This window comes from Euwallacea fornicatus, chromosome 12, assembly GCF_040115645.1.
Source record: "Euwallacea fornicatus isolate EFF26 chromosome 12, ASM4011564v1, whole genome shotgun sequence".
Taxonomy (NCBI): Eukaryota; Metazoa; Arthropoda; class Insecta; order Coleoptera; family Curculionidae; genus Euwallacea; species Euwallacea fornicatus.
In genome coordinates this window covers 2,327,809-2,342,515 of record NC_089552.1, presented here as the reverse complement: position 1 = coordinate 2,342,515, position 14,707 = coordinate 2,327,809, and the positions used below count along the sequence as shown (strand labels likewise).

The 14,707-nt window shown below is 37.9% G+C and overlaps 1 protein-coding gene across 1 annotated transcript; it reads right to left on the bottom strand.

Annotated features, from left to right (window-relative positions):
- Positions 1–1,285: 1,285 nt before the first annotated feature.
- Positions 1,286–12,962, bottom strand: LOC136342345 (uncharacterized). Its single transcript, XM_066288053.1, has 4 exons — positions 12,615–12,962; positions 12,429–12,557; positions 3,517–3,636; positions 1,286–2,346 (listed from the first exon to the last, which is right to left on the bottom strand). The coding sequence occupies exons 2-4, from the start codon at positions 12,518–12,520 to the stop codon at positions 2,223–2,225; spliced, it is 336 nt and encodes a 111-aa protein (XP_066144150.1). The 5' UTR covers positions 12,521–12,557; positions 12,615–12,962; the 3' UTR covers positions 1,286–2,222.
- Positions 12,963–14,707: the final 1,745 nt, after the last annotated feature.

Sequence of the window (14,707 nt, the reverse complement as noted above, 5' to 3'; positions counted from 1 at the left end):
GCTCTAAAAGGACTTCGAAATTATCAGTTGCGAGAATTTAATAAGAAATCCCTGGAGTTCGATGAAAAATTTGATAGGAGAACTTAATGGATTAGTAAAGCAAAGCTTTAAATTGTTTTTCTTTTGAATCGAAACAATTTATCCAGAGAATGGCTTCTAATTCCCAAAACTTGATACATTACTTGGGTACATCCAGAAGATCAAGAAGGAAGTTTTAGATGTAAGAAAAATGGGTGAGAAGGGACGGATATATTTTGGTGTAAAATAAGAATTTATGGGTAATTGTATGTGTATACTCGTTGACAGTTCTTTTTCGAGCCTGAGGTATAAGACACTTGATGGAAAGTTATTTTTACGTGTGTCTTTAGAAAAGGAAGGATTGGTGATAAGCGTATAATTGGGACAAAAAACATGATTCCAGGATTATTATAAGCTTATTATAAGAGTAATCATTTTCTATGCCTGAAACTAGGATTTCGAATCTTAGAAAGGCGGTAGTCATATGCAAAGCAATTATGTGCGTCTTGTAGCTGCACGAGACCCTCCGGTCTTCTCTATACCTTCGAAAGATCTTTCTCCCAAATCTAAGAACATGGCGTGGCAAATTTCATAAACGTGTAAATCATCCTTTTAATATATGTTTAGCTTAAAACCACAGTAATCTTGCAATTTTCCCTTACCCACCTCTTAAGTGCTGAATCTATCACTTAATCACCACCAACGCTCACGTTACTTTTAGTACGAAGGGTGATTTAATGGGAGGTTGGAAGACAAGCCAAAGATGGACCGCTGTAGCAATGCCACATCTGGGTTGGTTAAGAAAAAGGAGCGTTTGGAGCCGGCCACTCCATGACCTCGGGTCAGAAAGCGATTGACGTGTGAATTCCCAAGCCTCTCGACAATCACGACTTATCCCCCAGGAACGGTTCTAGAGAGTTGCAGGCTAGAGAAAATGAAATCCGAGGTTTTTAGTGGGCAGATGCCTCGGGAAATCCTGCACCATCTGGTCCCTAGAACATCAGACCGGATGTCTTTAAGAGATTTTCTTCGAGACAAACAAAAAGCGAAAAGGATGATAATAATTGGAAAATGAATGTAATTAACATTGCGATGGTCAGTTCATGGGGGCTGGTTCGTGGAGGTTTCGAATGTTGGGAAATTCAATTTAACTCTTAATCAAGACAGCTTACACAGGAAATGAGGGACATGTCGACTATTTAGCTAGTTTCAGGTTTCCCAGCGCCACGGTTCGCCTTCCTCTTGTGGAAAGTAAAACAAGTTGCCATTCAGTTTATAGAGCGGTTTTTATTTAATACACAAATAAATTAATATAAATAAGTTAAAAAAATGTAAAAATATGTCATAACTAAAGTACAAAAATTATAAAACGTACGAACAACTTATACAACGTTCATCTCGACTCAGGCATGAAATTCACACAATTTCTAAATACAAAAATCATTCTTAAATTTAAAAAATGATAGATTTGAAGCAGTTTAACGAGCAATGAACGAATACAAAACCACAAGTTATTGTTGATGAGTTTATTATTTCTGGATTTCTAAGTACATGAACATTGTTTCTAGACAGTTTTAAAATGTAAATTACTCTTTACTCTATAGTATAGGTATTCTCTACGTTACAGACATGAAGAAACTTTTATATTTATCTTATATTTTTGTCACCGAACTGCTGGAAAGGAACCCAATTAAATGAGACGTATTTTGACTGTCCTTGATAAACACAAATTAGGCGCTAAATCAGCCAAATCTAATTAAAGCTCAACAATTATGTATTCCTATGTGGTGATAATCTTGACTAAAACTCATCGAACCGCAGCAATAACTTACTTAAAATTAGGAGGTCGGACTAGACTTTTTTTGACTTATTTGACACGTATACTTAGTAATACTGATAAGTTAAATTAATTTGCCAAGAGGTGCTCAACCGACATCAAAGAACGATAAAAATTATTGCTGATATGGTCTGCAAACGTCCATTAAATGAGATTCGACATGGACTAGGAGCACCCATTTCTGAGACATAAAACCTCTTTCTTGGGCTTGCGAGACGAGAGTCTGGAACTCATACAAATTAAATTGGTCTAAAAACATCTTCACAAAATCTTCGTCTAAAATACGTATCGTTGAAAAGGAAACTTTAAGGGAAATTAAGTATCCATGGCCACAGTGTTTTATTATTAGTCGTTTTCATTGTCAGAATTACTTGTAATCGAAGATCAATTCCGGGAGGTTATTCCGATCGTCTCGAGGGTCTCCTTGATCCTCTTCCGAGTGGTTGAACAGGGCTTCCAGGAATCTGGATTGCGATCTGCGTTTGCGGCCACTGCAACGAAGAACGATTATTTTAGTTCAACAAGCTGGAAGATATAATGAGTTTCAAATGGTTTAATTGACGCAATTAGGCATCGAAATATTGTAAACTTATCGGAGACTTAAAATAAACATCGAGATACTTTTGCGACTATCTATGCAGTAAGACTAGAGTGATATTACATTTTCTTAATGCGGGTTTATGTTAGCGCAAAACTTGTTCCAAATTATTATCTGAAGCGTGCAAGTACGTAAGTAGCTCGGTTTCGAAACAAGCATTAAATTTAAGGGATCTACAGGGTTCGTCTATGAGAGCTGACACAATCCGTATGTTCCGTTCAATTCGTTTTTGCAGTTTGCATTTTCGTTTTCTGGAAAAAACCTGATATTGTAAAAATAAAACCGACAATTAAAACATTAAGCAACTAGTTCGTGCAAAGGTGCGCAGATGCAACTTTTACATACGCAATATAAAGTAGTTTGTAGCTTTTCCATTTTTTTCCATTTACTAAAAAAAAAAAATTTAACTATGAGACTTTTGATGTGGATCGTTATTTTTTCCTTTTTTTGTACCAATCTAACGCTGCAAAAATAATTGCAGGGTCCTATTTGGAAAAAAATACTTTTTTGAATTTGGAAATACCAAATTTCAAATATTTTCTTCAAAAACTTTTTCAAAAATTTTTGTCAACTCATTAAGTGTTTACAAAAATATGTTAATTTTTCAGCAAATTAAAATTTATTTCATCGATTTATGTCAAACAGTTTTGTAGATAATTGGGTTATCAAAATCAAAACAAATCAAAAGCATTTGAGAATCGGTGTTATGTTGCATTATGAAACTCACGTTTATTTCCGACAAGCAAAACCGTTTTCGTTTTAAAAAAAACTGTCACGTACCGTCTAAAAAAAAAATAAAGGGCCAATTTCCGATGTAATCGGAAGTCATATCAGGTCGAAAATATTATTACAACAACAGGCTTTTGGCAAAAAACAAAAATACATTAAACTCGTAATTTCCACTCATGCGTTGTGGTAGCTCCCAGAGGACCACCCTGTATTCTTTATCAACCGCCAGCGCGGCAATCAGGTGACGATGCCACGTTGAAGTCGTATGCCCATTTACATTTGTCATCTTCCCATCCCTCGAGAGAGTACGCTTTTACCATGAGTAGATACTCACATTCTCTCAATGTCGTGTATACCTCCTCCCACTGGTAAGGTGATGGCGTATCCCCTCATTTGAGCAAGTTCGTTACGAGTTCTTACATCATCAAAGTTGGTGCTTGATATTCGCTTCACCCTGGAAAATGAAAGAAAAATATTTTTCATTTTCTCCGACAAGGGCAGAATAATTAATGCGATAAATTCGATGTTCTACAATTTGTAAACAAGAGAATGGAATAAACGAGGTGTTAAAGGAAATTAATGAGTTGTCATGGTAAGTAGTAAACCGCGCCTTATGTGGCTGAAGCCCTGAGCTGTTGCACCTACAAGCCTATGGTATGATTAATAATGTCATCAATCTTCTCAGCCACCCTTAACAATTTACTCAGATACTCTAAAGCGACTATTACAATATTATTAAGAAAATAATAAATGAGAGAAAGGAAAATAATTAATTTCCCTGGTTAACTTGCATATTATAAGTATTAATTTTCCCACAGGTCGTTTCCAGTCAACAGTGTTTTAACAAGGCATTAAAATTCCTGCCCACCGGCTTCATGTCCCAGGTGGATTAATTTTATTAGCAGCTGCTTCTACTTGAGGATTACTGTAGCCCCTTTCATACCCTCACGTTATGTGACGTTTTATAGCCCTTTAAAGCTATCCGATTGCCGGTTTTAGGTCATATCCCCATAGCGTTTTCAATTTATGTCCTTCATTCATTAACGAAAATTTTCACCAGCTTGTTTCTGGTTCGAGGTAATTGAGTCGGAACTGGGAGCATAATAAGGAAATTCTTTCGTGTTTTCAGATTAACATTATCTGACGAGCGGTCTTGTGGACTGAGAGCTTCTCCGGATAAATTCAAAAAGGTGAGACAAAGATATGATTACACCTCGACTGCTTCCCTGCAGAACTCCACTGGAGGAGAACGAATGCCGGAACAAGAAGATCTATAAGTTGTTGGAACTGTAATCACTCAATTTTAAAGAGGAATTTAGAGGGCGCAGCAAAATAATTATCAATTTTCTTGGAGACCATTTCACAGGCAATTTTCCAGTTGGGAAATTAATATCCTGCAATGGCATGTTTCGTTAAATATGCATAGTCTCATATTATAATTGAAAATTTAATTTTCAATCATACTTCCATCGTTCCGGCTTCCTTCAGGCCCATAGTAATGGTGTTAAATAAAAGATGCAATTGAAGAGTGAAATTCGAGCTCTAATGGAGCTCTACTTCAGTTTGGTCTTTGTGGTTCGATTCAATCGGTCAATTGCCATCCATTCAGGGCCCTCGACCCGTTCTTGGCTGCAAAGTCGCTTTAATTTTTGCTAAAAGTGTGTGGCGAAATTTGAATAAGTCCAAAGAAAATTGATGCAAAGACAGGCATTTCTGACGATTTATACGAAAATCAAGTTCGTTTACGCTTTGAAACACTTTAGCAGAGATGATTTATTACACCATAACTCTATTAAAGTTTTGATTAAGATGAGCAATCTTTCGGGTTTCTCTACAATACACCTTAAGAATGCTGGGAAAATCCGCTTTTTCCCAGATAGCTCCAAGGCCCAATTGTGTACCTTCAATTTAAACTCTGCATGCAGCTAAATTGGAGATCTCGATGGATAGCAAATGGAATTTGTGTCAAATCTGAGACTCAAACCGTAGCTCGCATTTAAACTGCGATGTGCAACTGGGCCTAAGGCCGATTTTTGCACGATAAATGAGATTAGGTTTTCCGCAGCTCTCCTCTCGTATACTTAACGTTCATAAGAAGCCCATTGACCTCAACGTAACATTAACGAAGTTTTAAGTGTAACGTAGATACAAGAGGGCGAATCCTACGTTACTCAATCCGGAATGGAACCGATAAGTTCAACGGCCATCTGCACCACTTCTCCTTAAAGTCAAGTTAAGATGGGCCTTAGAGCTTTTCCCCATTACGGGTAAAAACACAACGATCCCTCTCATTGCAAGATCTTACTCCATTTTGTATTTCAGATTTGAGAGAAGCTAGACCTGTGGAACTGAATTCAGTTGGTGGGCTCCGCTGCGTAGCGATGGGTGACCCTTGCTTGAGTATTCAGGAGCTGGATGAAACTTTCATGAACTGTCAGCCTTGAGCATATCTTCCTGAACCATGAGTTATCGAGAATAAGATTTGCTTCGCCACTTGAAGAGTTTAGATTCACATTCAGATGGTGAGGGCCAGGCGACTGATCGCTTTGGAAGTTGATTCAGAGACAGATACGAGTTTAATAACCAGCCTTGTGAATTCTCATAACCAACTTAACGTGTCTCCGATGCTAATTGGATCCTGTTTTGTGCATTTACGAACAAGGCTGCATCATCGGCATATTAGAAAATATCTAAATTTTTAAAGGTTTCTGTTTTGAATACTGCTGATTCCAGGGCAATAGCACGAACACTGAGTCTTGTGGTATTCCTGGGCAGACAACAAAATTGTAATTTTCATCCGCAATTATAATGCGATTTCGGTCATGGTCTATAGTGACATTTATAGCGTAATTGGGTATTTGTCTTTGACAGGCACGTCTTTTATGATGCTTAGTCCCTAAACACACCACTCTCCTTCATCTGGTCTCCAAAACGAAAATTTTTCGCACTTCGTAAGCGTCTTGTGCTTGGGCCCCCTCACTCCACCTGCCGGTATTTTCTGAGGGCGAAGTTACGTGACCTCACGTTATCGGTTGTCTGTCCTGCAATCTGAAGCAACTTTTTAAATCCCGATAAGGAACAGTGGCCGAAACAGGTCTTAACTGGCGAAGGTCGCTAGTGACATGAACTACAGCTGCCGCCCAAAAACCAGGGGAGCCGCCCATTTAGAGCGCTTTGGACTATGTACATTCTTTGTCAACTAAAAAAGTAATATCTGTGAGTGGTGGGAGAAGGAAACAAAGTTTTTTATTACATTCAAGATGCTGAAAACTTCTTTTTTCAACTTCACAGGAAAGTTGAACATTCAGCAAGTTCGCATCACCGGAGCCTCTAAAGCAGAAAAATTAAATCTCCAACTCTACTTAGAACAGCCATCCAACTCAAATACTTTGAGTACACACAAAATAAAAGTTCGTAATGTAATGTTCTCCAGATAAGCAGAGGTTTCAACGCGTTTCTCAATTATTCGTTAAGTATAGCTCTAGTTTTTATGTGTAGGCAGCTGTCTGACCTCTTTGGGGCTGACAACGAAAACCTTACTAATAAGCTAAAGTGAAACGCCAGCACGAAAGATACACCACAGGTTTGGAGACATACTACATTGCGAAATCAAATTTGCCTTATTGAAACTTGGATAAGCTGAGTACCTAATTACAGTAGGATTAGACAGCCCCTTATCATGCCAGAAGTTCCCCTGTTGTTCCGATGGCCAGCAATAAATCAAAAGTCAACAATCTTATGGATCGTAAACTGGAAACAAAGTGGAACAAATTTTGTCCCAGAGAGGGGCCCACAAGGAATTAAATTTATTAGCTGACGCTTGGGGTGCGCTCTCTTTATACAAATAATTTTATTAATAAGTCATCGATTTTTTCTCGATAACGGGAAATTTTATATCCGTATTTGTACAGAAAAACAGTTAGTCATTATTAAATAGCTATCTCGATCTGTCGTAATCCCACAACTGCTATCAGGCCCAATCTTCATTGTGTGAGTGAGCAAGCTCACCTTCAGTTAATCTCTACAACGATTTTATAATCGGGCACTGCAAGGTAAACATACTAGTATTCCGCATCGTCAAAAATCTAAACTCCCAAAATTGCTTTGTTAGGAGTAAAATAGTTGTTTACCTAATGCGCGGGAAAAGCGATACTTTGCCGCACGCTAATTACAGTTGTGTGTCATTACAAAGCCTCTTTTTGTCAATCAGAGAGGAGGGCGGTTTTCGTGATCCTTTGCCCCAATTGAAACCATCGTTTTCATCTCTGGACAAAAAATAGCTCGCAAACGTTAACGTCCATGTCTAGAGATGAAAGTCTGGTAGTGACGCATAATCCACCGCTCAGGAGAGGATTGTGAGAAGTCGCGGCATTCGTGGAAGTATTGTTAAGAAGAAGCCGGAACGTATCAACTCCCAAAACAAACAAAAAATGTTCACACTGGCGCGCGCCACCTCGGTTCTCGGGCGGCGCAATTTCTACCTGCACGCGTGCGGCAAAGCTTTCATCTCGCAGATGCATGCGGTAAAGCCACTTTATCGCACGCGCGCAGGGAAAAACTTTTAATCCCCCAACACTTGAAAAATAAAAATGTAGCATTACCGCTTTTTAGAATGCAAAAAACCGGCTTAACCAAGTTTGCCGCGAGCCGTTATTTTTAAGCTCCGTTGTAAATAATCAAGAAAAGGACGGTGGCTTATATGTGAGCAAAGAATTAGTTTTGAAACTTTAATTTTATGCACCCACTTACCCGGTGACTTTCCAGGAAGTTGCGAAATTAATTTCCAAATTTTGAAACCGGAAAAGTTGGAGTCAGTGATGTGAAGAGCTGCAGATTTAGGTCGCTTTGATTTGTGTTAAGGCGCACGTAATATGCAGCTTGTGCCATCTAAAGTCCATGTAAGTATGGAAATAATTGGCGAGCTTAAGCGGTTTTTTAATGAGTTGTTACATTCAAAAGGGGGGGATGAATACAAGCAAAGCAGAAGTTATGAGGATGTTGATAATATCTACCTACTTATTGGCTGGAGGAAGGTATTTTTCCAGTTATGAAAAATGCGTAGGGAGCTATGTATGATATATATAGGAAAATTGATTGTTCTGAATGGCGTTACTAAGAATTTCCGGATTGTTTACAATTTTACTCCGGAATACTCGACTAAAGAGTCATTCCAAGTGAACAACTTTTGCATGAAAATAATGTCAAAAGAAATATCAACTAATGACATCTTATCTGCATTGAAAAGGAAATTGGCACGTATACATGTTTAAGAAATTGCTCTCTTCACTGTTAAACATGTAATAATGGCCTTATTCACTTGCCGCACTAGGGCGGTGACAAGAATTAATTGTCATCCAAAATGTTAGGGATGCGTCGCTTGGAGGTGGTAGATGGTGATGCAGAAGAAAACCGTATGTTGTAGGGGACCTGGGTATTCAGGATATTCAATGGGTATTCTGCTGTTTATGAACAACTGACTGAAGACAGGTGACAGAAAAAGAGTTTTGCCCGAGCAATTCATCCACATTTGCGCAATTCCAATAGTCAATACATCAGACGTTTTCTACAATATTCGATGATTTTTTAAATTATTGGATTATGCCAAAACCTTAGTATTACCGTTGGTTTATTGAAAATCTGCGGAACGCTAACACAGATGTTCAAGATTTCAGTTTGTAGGTGATTACCCTACAGGTCTAGGTATGCAAATCCAAAAGTCCAATTGATTAACTTACCCATGTGACGAGAGCTTTGAGAAAATGTTTAATGGACTTGCATACAGGGTCCCTACAATAATGATAACAAATTTTTAAATAATTTTCTTAATAAAAAATGTCTCAAGTAAAAATCATCAGGCTAATTTGTTGTTAATTTTCGATGACCTTAAACTTTTTTCTTAGCCTTTAACATTCAAACAAATTCGTACTTTAGTTTTTCAAATATCCTTTGTTTCAAATGATTTTATGAAATCTGCGCTTATTTGCGCATGCAGACATATAAAATTTCATTGGGGTTAGATAAGAACATTTTCGAGAAAAAAAATTATTTTCTTCATTTTCTTCAAATTAATTAGACTCAACATACAGGGCGCAACGTATCTTCATCGAGACCTTCTCGACGGCAATAGTACTCTTCAAAATAGTAAACAAAAATTTATCGAAATGCACAATTTTCGATATACAGGGTGACAAATTTTGAAATGTTTTCTCATATTTTGCGTTTTTCTCACGTATGCCTTTGAATAAATTTTTGCAATTTTATACACCCACTTTCTTCAAGACAGTCTACACCAAAATTTCAAAATCGTCGGTAGCCATATACAGGGTGTTATATTCTTTTGGGTGACGTACTATTTGATGCTTTGTATTTTTTTAGAACACCCTGTATAAATCCTCATACCAAATTTAAATTAGTTCTTCAATTTTTATATATAATTATCAACGGTCTGAGGCAACTTGTAACATTTAATCAAATTTGTTAAGATAAGAATAAACCTAATGAAAACAAAATTATAAAACTGTTGAAAATGCGCGACCCTGTATATCATAACTTGCGTCACCAGAGTATTATCGCTCCCTGATAGATTTCCTCGATGATATGTTACACCCTGTATTGAGTGCGTTGAGAATTGTCCCGAAAGCTGAGTTGGCAGGTATTGCCTGTCCAGATCTTCTCAAATCAGTTGTTCGATTGATAAAAAGAAGAAATTTCTTCAATTAATATTTGTTGTTAATTGACTCGAATTCTTGTTCAGCTTTGAGGATCAAAAACAGCAATTAAACCGTAGTAAATGATGTAACGTGATTAAAATTACAGTAATAAACTCAACTCAAACGTCTTTGAACAGATAAACATCCTCAGCAAGAGGAGAATAGCTGATACGTTGATAAGAAGATGTTCATAGTGCTTAGAGTTCATATTGCGACAGAATACATGATGACAAAATGTTGATGAAAATTGTATTCACATTGTTATCATCATCTTTTGCCAAACTATACGAAAATTTTGCTGTAGCTCTTCCTGTTTCTACGTACAACTGTGATAATTAATTCTCATTCTATTTACATATTTACAAAGGGTTAATGATTCGTTGTAGACGAGCGAGTTAGTCTTAATACCTACTCCTCATTACTTAATCCATCGACAGTTTTTGACGAATCCTATTGGAGAAATCTGATTTTTGACTCTCTTGAAGGTGACTTTTCTGAATCCATATATTTGTGTTTCTTCACAGAGAACTTTCGTAATCTAGGGTTCACAATATGTCTAAAAAAAAGATCATTTCGTTAAAGTTGATCTTCTGCTCTTTTTGGTTTCCCACGCGCCAGATCGAACCTTGCAGGTAGAAGAGTTTTTATGATCAATGGTGGGAGATTCAAAGGTCATATCTAAGGTTTCCGTATGAAGAACTGGGAGCGAACGTGTCCTTAGAAGAACAATTGGCATTGATACATGGCGGAGCCTTTGTGCTTATGTGATTCGAAGCAGGTTCCTGTGGAAGCAATCGCAGGAGATTCACAGGAGCTGTGTGGTGGTGTGGTGAGCCATATTCTGGTTTTTTTTTAAAGAATTTTTAAGAACGCACGTTTTTAAATATTATTCTAGAAGAAACTTCGTTAAACTTGTAGAATGTTCATCTACGCATTTGACATTTTTGCATCTTTCGCAGTTTTCTCCTTTTGCTTAGCGTGTTGCGTTTCACATTATATAAAAATATTTCTATGTACATGAATGAAGGCGAATTCGTTAATGTCCACTAAATATAACTACTTATTTACTCTAATTACACAAAAACTTTCTGGAATTAAAAATCTGCAGACGTTCATTTTATTAGCGATATTATTTTCTTAAAGTTATATTTGCCAGCTGCAGGTCTCGTAGGTATTACTGTGCTATTAGAGAGTGAAGCAGGGATAAATTTCGCTTTAAATTCGTTGTTAAATTGCTTTACCTTAAAATGCATACGAGAGGAGGTTGTGTTTTTCAAATTTCTATTAAAACGCCGCATTTTGATGGGCCGTTTCTCATTTAAAGAATTTTGTAGAAGAAATTCCGAATTTTTTATTTCGAGATTTACTCTAGAGTTTTCACGACTAAAACAAGCGTTTTTGCTTCTATTGCCAGCCCTCATGGTAACGGTTTCTAACGCTCAGCAGGGAGGGACACTCAAACGTGCAGGTTCAAGAGGTACATTCATGTTGGTATTCTTCGTCTTACGACGCATTGCAAAATGGCGTTCCTCTCATTACCTACAGGACGCAACTCGACAAGATGCGGTACCTAAGGAGCAGAAATATCCTCGAAAACATCTCTGTAAGACGAAGAGAGCAGCCGAATCGTATATTGACCAAACCGTTGTAACTTACACCTGATCTTAAATGGAAACCAATTTTATTTAGTTTGTCTCATGTAGCTTTGTGAGGCACCTCTGAGGAGCGTCTTGCAAGAGCTTTAAGACAAGGTGTCACAGGCAGGGGGTTGCCATCAAGGTTATGAGTAGAGCCGCTGGTGGGGGGAGATTAGGTGGAAACAACATCATTTTGGAGTTCCGCCCCGCATCGCAGAAACGACATCTAGGGATTTTTTTTTTTTTTTTAGTTGAAAAAAGGAAGCCCTGCATATAGGAGGTGGTATTATCGGAAACGAATTTCATTTGGTACAAAAGTCATGGTTTAATCTTTGAATGAGATGATCAACATGCTGGTTTTTCACTCACGTAAATGAAGTCACACCTTTCTCTTTTGGGAAATACGTTTTAATTATAGCGCAGCTTATTTTTCTATGCGCGCGAATCACGACCTTCTGAGTCTTAATTAATTTCGCACACATTCTAGCAACATTATGAAATATACGTTGGTTTAATTGTCAGCAATTAAATTGACTCCAGGAATATCTCATTGTTTGCAAGAACAATATTTGTCTATCCAAATGCATTATATAAGGTAGGTGGATATCCATAGTGAAGCCGAGCATAGAATCGCGGAAAAATATTTTTAAAACAAACATAACGTTAACTTGACAGACTCGTCTTTGCTTAGTTATTGAAGAGGCGAAAAAACCCTATTTATGCTAAAAATAACCAGAAGTCGCATTGCAGTTAGTCCGGTAAAATTGGTTGTTGACAGGATAGCGGGATTTCAATTTACAATCCCCCGGATTTGAAAATTATTTTTAATTGTTATTGACACCATGAAATCGCTACGTTCGGAGCCAAACAAACACTAAATTTTTAATCGGAAATCTTACCTGCTATTTAAATTCGGCCTAGCCAGAACTTGATTGTGCACGTTCAGGATGATGATCAAGACTAAAGCAGTGTTCAAAAGGGTCGCTTTCATCGTGATTGAATGATAACTCAAATTGCACCACAAATTTCTTCAAAAAAAAAAAGAAGAAAAATCGAAAAGTTCCTTCGGCTCGATTAAAACTTACGCACGCACTATCTAGCACTTTTGATTTGTAGAAATGTGTATGACAATTATCTGATGAGATGGACAAATAAAAACAAACAAACGCAAATCGTCGCCGTCGGCGTCGTCGTTCAGTTTAGGCGTCTTTTTTTCCGTTGAAGGGAAAAATTGTCGTTTGCGGATCTCGGTGGTTTCGCGTTTTCGAATGGCGCGCTTTCGCGCCAATCGCGATATATATATGCAGTTGGTACTCTGAAAAGTTTGAGATTTAGTGGGCTGGATTCTGTGACGTCTGATTGCGTATCAACGCGTCGGCGACGTCGGCGTCCATTTGATACGGCACAGGACCCGTCAGGTGGTGCCGAGGTGGCGCAGCTACTTCGCGTTAGTAATGAGCAAATTATGATAACTAATTTCTAGGTGATCTAGGAGTAGATAAATAAAACACTCCATGTGGGTACTGCACGTACTTCGAATATTTTGCAGCACTCCAGCCGAACACTTGTGTGGGATTGGAACAGTAACGTCATCCAGGATAGCAGGCAGATGCCGAGTCATCCTCCGGGTACCTGCAATATACAGGGTGATTCAAAATTGAGTGCAAATATTTTAACACAGTCTTTTTGACGTCAAAATGAGGCTGTTTTTTCCTGTAAAACTGTACTCTAAAATGCGCTCCTTCGGAGCTGGAGCCATCGGAGATTAGATAAAAAAATCAGTCACATCAAATTGTGACCACAGTCACTGACCAAATATCAGGAGAGGTTACGAGATCTTATTTTTTAGGCGTTCTAGTCATTTGTTGCATTAAAAGTTATTTGAAAATCATTTCAGGAGGGTTGGCGAGGGCTCTACACTTTGCATAGCCCACATTTTACGTTTCCACCAGGAAACTCTAAATTTAACTGTCATAGGCTAGTAGTAAGGAAGTCTAAATTTTCAATTGTTTGTGTTTTCTTAACACAACCGACCATTTGCGAGAAAATCGTTATTGAAAGAAAGTGGGAAGAGAAGTGTTGCTGGGTTGTGACCGCTGCGACTCCTGGCATTTTTGCTTATTTTCGTCTAAAATTATTTTTACATATTTTTTAAGGCAAGAAATGAATAGGAAGCCTAAAAAGTAAGGGCTTGTAAATTTCATTAAGTTTCATCGTTAACTGCGGTCACAACTTGATATGGCCGACTTTTTTCGCCCAACTCCCGGTAACTCCAGCTTCGGGTGCACGTTAGGATACAGGTTTATAGGAAGAAACAGCCTCATTTTGACCTCAGAATTACTCTCTTAGAATATTTGCACTTAACTCTGAACCACCCTGTATTGATGCGCAATATTAGTTGGGCATTGAGGTCCCAAAGCTCCAAAGGGTCAGCCTTCTACCACTGATCAAGCTCTTACATGTATTGCTATGATTCCAAGACGCACTAACTTTAATCTTTCAAGCTTAGGCGTCTGCAATAATAGGTGCTGCCGGGAATGTGCATAAACCCAATAACAAAAAACATGCATTGGCCTATGCATACCAATATGTGTCTCATCACAAAAAATGTAATTTGGAAAAACTTTTGATCATTTTTAATTTCCTAGAGGCTTCGAATTAAACATTATTTTTGATATTTGCAATATTTGATCACACAACATCAATTCGCATGCTTGGGTTCGTGCGCCACTGCACTGTTTTATGAAGCTTGTTCCTTCACGCGTTCACGGTCATATGAACCACCGGTGGTGCACGCAGTAGTCTCGCGATAGCCCTTATGGGCCACCTGTGGTTCACAGCTAAACCTTGTTTGTTTAGTACATAGGAACACGGGAAAACATAGAGAAAATCTGCAAACGAAAGAAAAAACCCTTGTCCTGTAAAGGTTGCAAATGCGTAGTGAACGTATACACCCACGTCCCTGACATATTGATGTGCTATTTTTTCCTCATTCGGACTGTCCTGCCTCCAAATTTGAATCACCGGATATTATTTTCTGACCAACCTAACTTTGATCCACAGAGGTTACGTCGCAAGACTTTTGTAATACAAATTTCGGGAAGATAACAGCAATCACTTGACTCGACCAAAATAATATTATTGACTAACGCTTCTCAAAAAATATGCAATTAATAGT